General features: G+C 35.8%; 1 protein-coding gene across 8 annotated transcripts in view; it reads right to left on the bottom strand.

The window, feature by feature from the left end:
* Positions 1-4,789: 4,789 nt before the first annotated feature.
* Positions 4,790-11,550, bottom strand: part of Marchf7 (membrane associated ring-CH-type finger 7) — a 36,487-nt gene continuing 29,726 nt past the window's right edge. For 3 of the 8 annotated variants that reach the window (XR_005877148.1, XM_040745427.1, XM_040745425.1), the window contains 2 exons: positions 9,898-10,011; positions 4,790-6,098 (listed from right to left, as the gene is read on the bottom strand). Coding sequence is in view for 5 of the 8 variants with exons in the window: in XM_040745427.1 (XP_040601361.1) it covers positions 6,030-6,098; positions 9,898-10,011 (183 nt within the window). In the remaining 3 variants the exon portion in view is untranslated. Of the gene's footprint in view, positions 6,099-6,472; positions 6,498-8,441; positions 8,491-9,897; positions 10,012-11,550 lie in introns of those variants that run through there. The other 5 variants (XM_040745426.1, XM_040745423.1, XM_040745424.1 and 2 more) reach the window with 4 other exon arrangements.

The following is an 11,550-nucleotide window of genomic DNA, read 5'->3' as shown; positions in this document are numbered from 1 at the left end:
GCTCACTGCCAGGTTTTCTTATTGCTTCTTCCATTTAGTTACATAAATACCTCTACTCAAGGCTAACACCAGGAAAAAGCTGGACAGAGCCTGTCCTTTCAATAGCTGTCTCACTACTATGGAGATAGTCAATTCCTTTGTGGTTTCCCTTAAAGACATTTTACAGATTTTGATACTCATACTCCACTCTTGCACATTGTTTCATAGAACATTTGGCATAAGAGGTATTTAATTATAATAAAAAAAGAAAGGACTCCAGCTCTAGCTAAGAAGTCATGGAGATTGGCGAGCCAGGCTAACCTATGTGTGTGCCTTGAACAAAGGTTGCCTAGATCACCTTTATCTTTTCCTACACAAGGTAGAACCCTCTCCAACACTTTGATGGCACAAAAAATATGCATGCAGAACTGAGGAAAAACTAGAACAAGTCTAGGGATAATATTCAGTTTTTGGTATCCTTACCATACTTATAAAGAGTCATCAACAGTATAAAAATTGAAGAAAGCTCAATACTTGATTTCCTTAAGGTTGTTTTTTATATTGATTTTTATTTAAATTAAAAAACAATTTTTTTACATACCAATCCCATTTCCCTCTCCCTTTTCTCTGCTCCCCACCAACACCCCATCTCACCCTCATCCACTCCTCGAGGAGGATGAGGCTTCTATGGGGAATCATCAAAGTCAGTCACATCATTTGGGACAGGACCTAGGCCTTTCCCATGTTTCTAGGCTGAAAGAGTATCCCTCCATAGGGAATGGATTCCCAAAGCCCATTTGTGCACTAAGGATAAATACTGGTTCCACTGCCAGAGGCTCCATAGACTGCCCAAACCCCCCCAACTGACACCCATGTTCAGGGTGCGTGGCTCAGTCCATAAGCACCCACTTGCTCAAGTCAGCTGTTTCTGTGGGTTTCCATAGCATGGTCTTGACTTCTTTGCTCATCACTCCTCTCTCTGAGGAGTTCGGCTCAGTGCTTAGCTGTGAATCTATCCTTCTGCTTCTATCAGCTACTGGATGAAGGCTCTAGGATGGCATATAAGGTAGTCATCAATCTCATTATAGGGGAAGGGCATTTAAGGTAGCCTCTCTACCATTGCTTAGATTCCTAGGTTGGGTCATCCTTGTAGATCCCTGGACATTTCCCTAGTACCAGATTTCTCGTTAAGCCCATAATGGCTCCCTCTATTTTTTTTTTTTTTGGTTTTACGAGACAGGGTTTCTCTGTATTGTTTTGGAGGCTGTTGGTCCAGCCAGGCCTCGAACTCACAGAGATCCGCCTGCCTCTGCCTCCCGAGTGCTGGGATTAAAGGCGTGCACCACCACCGCCCGGCTATGGCTCCCTCTATTAAGGTATCTCTTTCCTTGCTGTTCTGTTCTCCCCCCAACTCAACCTTCCTGATCCCTCATGTCTGTGCCCCCCCCCCCAGGGTTCCCAATTTACTCAGGAGATCTTGTCACTTTCCCCTTCTGGGGGGGAGGGGTCCGTGTATGTCTCTCTTGGGGTCCTCCTTGTTTCCTAGCTTCTCTGGGGTTGTGGATTGTAGGCTAGTTATCCTTTGCTCTATGTCTAATATCCACTTATGAGTCAGTACATACCATGTTTTTCTGTGTGTGGGTTACCTCAGGATGGTTTCTTCTAGTTCCATCCATTTGTGTGCTAATTTCGAGATTTCATTTTTCCCTGCTGAGTAGTACTCCATTGTGTAAACGTACATTTCTTTATCCATTCTTTGGTTCAGGGGCATCTAGGTTGCTTCCAGGTTCTGGCTATTACAAATAATGCTGCTATAAACATAGTTGAAGAGATGTCCTTGTGGTATGAATATGCAACTTTTGGGTATATGCCTAAGAGTGGAATTGCTGTATCTTGAGGTAGACTGATTCCCATTTTCCTGAGGAACCACCATACTGATTTCCAAAATTGATCCTACCTATCCAAGAGCATGTGAGAGCTTTCTATTTTCTGATACCTTCTTTAATTTCTTTCTTTAAAGACTTAAAATTCTTGTCATACAGGTCTTTCACTTGTTTGGTTAGAGTTACCCCAAGATATTTTATGTTGTTTGTGGCAATTGTAAAGGGTGATGTTTCTCTGATTTCTTTCTCAGTCCATTTATAGTCTGTATATACAAGGGCTTTTTTTTTTTTTTTGAGTTAATCTTGTATCCTGCCACTTTATTGAAGGCATTTATCAGCTGTAGGGTTAGGGTTAGAAGTTTTATATGTCAGAAACAGTACTGGAAAACTCATATGCTACATGTTTTCACTGACTACTTTGAATGAGAAATAACCTTTCATCTCGATTATTTATTTCAATAAATCTGTGTTTTTGAGACAGTCTATGTAGCACAAGGTAGCTTAAATTTGCATCCCACTTGCTAACACTATAGGCATGATGGACTATGGCATCTAATGGTTCTCCTAACCACAAACTGGTGATAACCTACCAAGAGCATGTGTCACTAGAACAGCAAGTGTTATACTAGTTTACATTAGCTGTAAGTATTCTGTTAGGGATCCACCTTACTGACAGCTATTCACGTTACTAACAGGGAATATCAGCCGGTTCTTCCCTCCTCCTCTTAATGCCATTCTTTTAAGAACTGGTATAAATTCTGTTACCTCCTGAAAACTCTTTATAGCTTGAGCACATCCAGCTGGCTCCTACCTGCATGAGGCTACTAGAGTTAAGATGAAACGCAGTTTAAAACTCATCCACTCAATTATATTAGCTGCATTTTAAGTGCTCAAATCACACGTGGTTTGTTACTGCCATATGGAGTCAAACATACCGCAGAGCGTTTTATCATAAAGTATCACCCAACAGTGCATCTACAAAAATCAACCTTTCAATTCAATTTAGACAACTGCTACTTAATGGCATTCTAAAAAAACTCAGTTTCAAGTATGTATGACTTAATTTTCAACTGGCCTAGAAGCCCTTGGTAGTAGCAAACACTAGATCTTAATTTTGTGTGTATGTTTATGTATGCTGGCATAACATGTGCAAGGCCAGGAGGACCTTGGATGTAGTCCCTCATGTAGGCTTTTGTTTGTTTTGTTTTTTAAGCCAGATAGGATAGGTCTGGTTGGGAAGTTGAGTTCTAGAGACAGGGATATGCCTACCTCTGACCCCACAGCACTGAAATAATAATGACATACCATGTGCCACAAAGACCAGTTTTTAAATAAGAACAAATGAGATCTGCAAATCATGCTATACAGAGCAGTCTCCCTGGCCCTTAATTTTCTTTAGACACTTACCGTAGGGCATTATGTATTTATTGGTAGACAGACGAACCACCAGAGCCAGTATTTGCCCTTCACTAAGACAGCCTTGTTTCGTGCATTCAAAATGAAGAAACTGCTATCTTCCACACAATGTCAATGGGATTAGTGGCAGAAGTACAGATGCCAGGTCTTAGCATGTTATTTAGGCAAGCACTCCATGATTGACCTACATTCCAAGTCCGCACATGCCTTTATTTTAGGTAGATACATGTATATAACATTTTAAGCTACATTTTCACTGTTTGGTCTCTTGATTTTTTTAAACTTACAATTAGCACCCAATGACTCTCTCCCCATTATTTATTCTTTCTTTGGTAATGTGTGGCGTATATACGCCAGTGTGAAGGCCCATGTGCAGATGTCTGAGCAGCACAAGTATGGTGTGTTAGGTCACTGAACCAAATACCTAGTAATCCTCCCAACATCACCTCCTCACAGCACTGGGGTTCTGTATACACATGGGGCCACACCACACCTGGCTTTTTATAGGTATGCCTTTCACAGCAAACACTATTTACTGGGTTCCTGCCTCCTGAGCCCCACCATTTATCCATAGATGGTCATATTTTACTACTTAACAATCGGTAGTTAATAACAAATTATATGTGAATGAACTGTAGAACATTTTACTGTGTCAAAATCATTTTGAAATAAGATGTTTTGTGGGGTAAGAAGATCCTTTTTGCTGGACAGTGGTGGCATATACCTTTATAATCCCAGCACCCGGGAGGGAGGTAGAGGCAAGTGCATCTCTCTGGTGATTCTTTGTTTCTTTCTGATCTAACAAGTAAAACTTGCCTGAAAATGAAAGTGCAAAGCTAGCCACTCTAGTCAGCTGCAGAGGTCAGGCAGTGGTGGTGTACACCTTTAATCTCAGCACTCAGGAGACAGGTAAATGGATCTCTGTTAATTCAAGGCCACCCTGAGAGACACAAAATTGATCCAATCTAAGAGAAAAACAGAGCTCACACAAAGGTGATCTAAGCACTGGGGATCTCACGGCTTTAATTCCAGCACTAGAGAGGAATGTAAGGCAGGAGGAGACTGGAGCTCAGTGCAGTCTGAGATTTGGTGAGTCTCTGTGAGTTCCAGGCTAGCCTGATCTACAGAACAAGTACAGGACAGTCAGGGCTACACAAAGAAACCCTGTCTTGAAAATCAAAAACATGTCTTTACTTAAGACAATGCACGGATAGTAAAAGTTGAGGCCATGTTCAGGGGTTGAAGGCATGGCTCGGGGTTAAGATTATTTGCTATTCTTGCGGAAGGCCTAGGTCCTACTATCAGCACGCACATGGCACATTCTCTGGCCTCTGGAGACACTGCAAGGACAGCACAGAATCATGTGTGTAGGCAAAATGCTCACACACAAAAAGTCGAGAAAATAGTTGAAAAATCATTGCATGCAATAAGATTTGAAATTTAAATTATTTTTAAGGGGTTCAAAATTTCTCATTGGACACCAATTAAAAAGAAAAAAGTTCAAACTAAAATAAATCAATCAGTATCACTTTATTTCAAGCCAAGGTTTTACATTAATACCAACAAACTAAGCGTAGGCAAACTGCTCACTCACATTTGAGAAATTACATGGTTCCTATTTAGATTCTGAAAAAGTTGTTTGTTGCCACAACATTGGATTAATCTGAAACCACCTGAAAGTGGAATCCTAAGGGTGTTGACAGTGGATATTGTTATGGAAGTTTACACAACTCATGACTCTAAGTGCAAACTCATTCATGTTGAATAAGTAATTCATCTGTTTCTGCAAAGGTTGTGAAAAATATTAACAATCATCAAATAAATGCTCAGAATTACCAAGGAACAGCTAAAAATGACCAGGATCCAAATAGGTTATTTTTATCATATTTCTCTATAAAGAAGTGACAACACTAAAAAACACATTGAAAACCAGTGTTTTAAACTTTGAATGTGGGCTTTAAAAAAATATTCTGTTAACTTGAGATTTTCAATAATTTTTAACCAAATATCATTTGACTGGCAATTCTGATATAATTTACAGCTGTAATATTCCCGAAAGGAATACCTACATACCATGGCCTATCAAATATAATCTGCATTTTTGCAAATCAATACAAAAGTTATCCATCATTTCTACATCTTTCACATACTTTTTTCTTAAAAATTAGGTCTTATTGCTAAGTGAATTTAGAATTCAAATTAAATTTGGAAACCTAATGTAATTATGCTCTTCAAACTTCCCATTCTTCTAAAAAAATTTTAAACACTGGAAGTAAATGATTATCAAAATGTGGCTGTAACTTAAGGCATTTTAAAAGGAAAACTAATTAGGTGCCACTGGCATTTTATTTCAAAAGTACATTTTATCTGACTTTTTTCACTAGCAAGAGACTAATACAAACATTTTTTTCATAAATATGACTACAATAATTGTAACACAGAAAAGTTGATGAGCATTGCTTAGATATTTAAGACAAGGAGGGTAATGCTTTCCCACTCATCTAAAAGAAAAGAAGACTGCTTTTGATTACGTTTTACAAACATGAGATGTGCTGGCCGGCAATACAAGGTCCAGCTGAAGAGTTTCAGTTCAGCAACACTTGAGAATGAATATATATTTACATTTGTACATGTATGTATATATATTCATTTTATATATATGTATTATATATCTACTAGGCATTCCCCCATAAAATTATTCATACTTAATTGCCAGTTTTAACAAACATGTTCACAGATCATCCATTTGTCTTAAATGAAGTTAGGCAATATCAAATGTTCTGTTATGGTCTCCATCTTCTTCAGAATCATCCTCTGAAGCTGTTGAGAGAAGACAGGATGATCAAGAAGGATTTTAAGGGTGACGAGAATGCAATTTGTAAACATGAAGCCAGAACAGCAATGACTTGTAAAAACAAAAATCCCAATTTAGTATACTGTTTGGTCAAAATGGTAAGTTATCATGACAGTGTTAGGGTGGTTTGATTGTGGTTGATGCCCATTCACAAAGTCCCCACCCCCACATCTTTTTTGTGATGCTATATAATTTTCATATCATGAAAATGCTTAAGAATGTGGTTTAAAGAGCATCTTTTAAAATGTCTCTGAGACCAGCCTGTGCTCATAGTAGCTAATGATATGTATATAAACATACACCAGAGGAGAAGTGAATTAAGGCAAGTGCTCTCACACACCTGAGCAGAATCTGGCTTATTACCGCTGCATGTTTGGTGCATCCGATGAGAATGAAAAAAAATGTACATAGAATAATAGGTTATGGACGTTCTTGCAAATTTACATCAAAGCTATGTCTATACAATGCCAAGGAAAAGCTCTATTGAGTAAGTAAAGCTTTATATAGACACAGCCTAACTTAAAATAACTGGCTTCACAAAGAATAAAACAAAACTAGTAACAACAAAAACCCTGTTGCTGAGATTTATCCCCATGTCTCCAAATTGTCAGAAACATCATTTTTCTAACATTCCTGATGGCCATTAGTGACACAAGACTTAATATAAAGCATCCTGAAATATCTCAGGGATAGCCAAGGTAATAAGAAGCTATGTATTACATAATCTGCTTCATATATTAGGGAAATTAAGTTCTTTAAAATAAACATCTAGCTAATCTTCTAGCTTGATGTATATACTCTAGAATACTGGATAAACACCAGACAAAGAGAAGGAAAAATGTTAACATTATGGATAAAATCTACTTGAAATAAGTGATATCTATTTTATAACTGACATAAACCTTGCTGTGAAGTTCTATGTTCTGTCACACTAAATAGTGTTTTTAGAGGATGTCATGTTTTCTAGTGACTGATTCCAGTTTTGAAAATACAACTCAGGTAGTTTTCAGAATGTGGCAATACTCCAGTCATTTGAAATTCATTTGCGGCACCACCACCTTCCACTGTCAGGTGATGTAGTCTATATTTCTAACTTTTTCTTCTCTCTTGCATAAAGGGAAAGGACCATGCTATATTTTGGGAATAATATTTTAAATGAAAAAAATTCAAGTGAGAAATCTTGGAAAAAATATACTGAAACAAATAACCACAATAGTAGCTACCAAAACATAGATTATAATTTTTAGAAACAAAAGCTGAACTTTTGTTTTAGCCAATGAGCTATTTTTATGAATGTGACAAATAAAAAAAATCAGAGTGAATAGTTAGTTAATTCCAATTGGCTCCTTTACTTTCACATATGCCAATAAACTTGAACATGTCCTGTTCAATTGTATCTCAAATCCTGTTAAAACCTAAAATTAGTACAGGTGTAAGCTAGGTCTTAGAATACTTAAGAAAGTAAAAGGTTTTTATGAGGACTAAATCCTTCTCACACTATCTTCAAAGGATGCCAGACTTCCTTTAAAATTAATAATCTTACACATCTTTCTAGGTAACAGATGGTAAGTGCACATCAACATGAAAATGCACATCTCAAACACTGGAGACTGTACTGAGATGGAAACTTGTTGCTGTGGGTGAAGAGTAAACAGGTAGGAATCAGATGGGTTTAAACTTCCCCAGAAGTTGTTCTAAGGCCAATATTGTCCCTGCCTGGCATTAAGCACCACAGATGTGTTATAATAAATTAGAAGATAGCAGGTTGTGCAAAATGCCTGTAAGATTTGGGATTAGGTGTCTTCAACTACAGAGATTGACAAAGTGATCCTAAGAAATGTGAGCTGCTTATGTATTAAAGGTCTATAAAGAACTATCTGCAAGTAAACAAAGAACAAACAAAGCCCTTTTGTTACAGGCTCAGGACTCTCATCTTTATTTTCCAGGAACCTAAAGAAAACCTTTCATGACCTGGAACTGAATAAAAAGTAAAATTTTTTCATATATTAAAAAATAAAAAACCTTCAGAGATAGGATTTAGTAGCTAATTTTATGTTTTCCTTTTAATCACAAGTAGTAAAATCAGAGTGGTTTATTTGAAAATATTAGTGATTAAAATTACCTCCTTCCATACATTAAACATAACTAGTCTACTATCCAACCCATAGTATCCAAATCAGTAACTGTGGTAGTATAAGGCCTATAACCAAAACTCAATTTGGTAGAAAAGAATACATTTAGGTTTTTTTCTGTGGTTTTAATTTGCAAAAGTAAATTCAACAAGTCTGGGGAGGGGAAATTCCACCTACTTTCGAGATCTTCCATATGTGCCTGAAGAGTTCTTGCAAGGTTAATAAACTAGAAACAATGCAGAAAGAAATACAGTAGTTTAAATGTTGCAAATGGATCTAAAGAGAATCACTACAGGAGATTTATTTCTATTTTAAAAGTCAAACACCACTTTAATCCTTTAAAACAGGGGTCTTTCTTTCCCAACGACAAAAACTATAAACATTAAGGGTATTATGTTACATGTCTGATATAATTAGTTTTAATCATGGGGAAACCAGTATCATGAAATTGGGAGCAGACATAATCAAGCAATTGTATCCAATAATACTGTCTTCCTAACACTTTCAAAAAAATTATGAAATCAAGTGGGGAGACAAAAAGTTTTCTGGGCCCAAATAAACTAATGTTTGCCTGCCTAAACTTGATAGCTATAGAGTTATATATAACTCAATACTTGTAAAATAAAATACTAAGAATGACTTCTCCTGCATTCTTAAGATTAACATCTTTTTAAAGAATGGCTGAATACGATACACCTTACTTATAACCTTTATATGGTTTCTTCATTCACAAGAGTTAACATACCATTTTAGAAATCATTTTATGACATTAATTCCAGAAAAGAGGGGCATATGACTTGGAAAGTACTTAAAAACTAACAGAAAAGTTAAAAGCATTCATAATTACGGTACATAAGTTTTCTTTATGCTTAATGCAAGTAATTGTTAATTGGATCACTTAAATATATAATGAAAAGGCACAATAATAACTTAGAAGCACCATGTATTTTGAACTATATCATTTTAAGATGAAAACATATTGACATCACTCTTTTAAGTTTTATATACTTAAACTTATAATTACATATATTTTATTGTACTATGAACACATTCCAAGATAGGAAGAATTTAGAATGTTGCAATAAGACAATGATACACAAAATGGCCAAAGAGCATACTGAGACAAAGAGCATTGATTAATTACAAATACCTCCCAGAAAGCTTGCTTAAATGTACATTAAACATTATTTATAGCAACTAGTTCCTTTCTTAGTTGGTGACATTATTAATTCAAAAGTAACCCTTAACAGAATAATATCAAATAGTTAATATTCCATATTCTTTAGGCCTCTGGAAGTCAATTTTATGTTTCTAAGATGTAATGCTAAGGGCTTTCTTTTCATAAATTAAAAGTAACATTTTTTTTCTCAGTGTTTCCAATTCTGACCCTGCTTTTGCCTGAAGTATTTCACTTGCAAGAGCTGAAAAATTACTTCTTTCTCTAAATAGCTTATGACAAAATTAGGGTATTTGTCACAGAAGGCAGCATTTTCCATTAAATATAGACTATTTTTATTTTTAAGACTCCCCCAAAGGAATTGGGATAAGAACACATACATCAATTGGCTTTCCAAGACAAATTCTTCTGGTATCGTACCCCGCTCCCTCTTTCCCCAATACCAATACTACTTACTCGAACACGAGTACTTGGTTCAATTGTATTTCCCATCATATCAGAAAAGCTTTGTTCACACAAGTGCAGTAAGACAACTAGGTAGAGACCAGAGCTGATAAACTCATACTCAGCCTTAAATGGGGAAGCAAAGAAAAGAAACAGAGAATGAAAATTAGGATTATGACTGACAGTCACTGCTTAATGGTAAACTAAAAGAAACATATTCAGACACAACTCCTAGAAAGGTAGACAGTCAGTTATTAAAATAAAAGGCTGCCTTACACAGGTGTTATCTTTCCTCAGTCTATCTTCCTTTAATCAGTTATTAAAATTTACTTTTTAAATCATTTGGCGAGATAACATCTGTTTTGGTTTTCTAAAGCTCCTAAGAGATTTCCTTTAATAAACAACTAATAATTCTCTGTCTACTTTAAAATAAATTAGTTTCATTTAATCTAAATCTATAATGTGTACTCTAATTTATACCAAATATGGTATTTCAAGTGTTTTTTCAATTCCATTAGTTTATAAAAATACATGCAAACACACTGATATTAGCATGCTTTCTTTGGTCATGCTGGAACTGAAGACTCAAATTCTAAATAGTTTCAAAGCTGTTATGAATCCTCCTACTTTATCATTTTTCCTCCTTGCTGTTTTGTGGTCCTGGGGAATGAACTCAGGGTCCCAAGAATACTAGGCTAGCATTGTACCAACATTAACACAGCTCTTAACACAAATTAGGATACAGAGATTAAAAACCCAATCTGTTCAATTTTTACAGTGAAAAGGTCACTGTACCTGCTTTGGATCTAAAACCAAGAATTGCACGCTAATATTAATTTTAGAAGCTGTTCATCAAATCCTACCTATCATTAGAATTTGAAATGAAAAATTTAAATGTTCAATCATTCTGACATTATTTTAACTAAAAAGGAAATCATGTATCTGGGAAAATGGTTTTTATTTTTTTACTTTACATGGTTGTACCAGGCGTGGTGGCTTATACCTTTCATCTCAGCACTTGGGGATGGAGAGTGTGGAGAGGGAGTAGAGACAGTTAGATCTGATTAAGGCTAGCATAGTTTATAAAGTAAGTTTCAAGCCAGCCAGAGATATGCTGTAGATCCCGTCTCAAAACAAAATAATCCAACAACAAAAATTTACATGGTTATCACCTTGCAAAATATAAAATTAAAACAGGAATAAAATGATATTAAACAAATCACTTAAAATTAGGATAACTCTACCCACTAGACTCCATGATTCAGATAAAGTAAAGTAAAACCACGACTATCATTGTCTTTACAACAGCTATACCTAGTCTCTTCTAACACTTCTCTATTACAAAAGAATGCAGGTCATTAAAAGGATTACATAAAAATTAAAAACCCCTTTTAATGAAAAAAAAATGTGTGACTTAGTTTTAAGAGAGACACTGTATATCTAAAGGTGGCAAAAGAAAATATCTTCCTGATTTCTCTTAGTCTAAGACAACAATACATTATATCTGTATGCTGTAAGTTCATAGATTTTAACAGACTTTCAAATAGTATGTGCTATTCTCACACTATACTTTTAAAGATTAATTTTATAAGTATGTATCTAAATCTGTATCTGGACATATGCATGAGTCTAAGTGTCCTTAGATGCCAGAGTTGTGAGCCACAT

The sequence above is a fragment of the Mesocricetus auratus genome, unplaced genomic scaffold (assembly GCF_017639785.1).
Source record: "Mesocricetus auratus isolate SY011 unplaced genomic scaffold, BCM_Maur_2.0 Super-Scaffold_100004, whole genome shotgun sequence".
NCBI classification, from domain to species: Eukaryota; Metazoa; Chordata; class Mammalia; order Rodentia; family Cricetidae; genus Mesocricetus; species Mesocricetus auratus.
The sequence above is the reverse complement of the archived record's forward strand: the minus strand, read 5'-3'. Positions and strand labels throughout refer to the sequence as shown.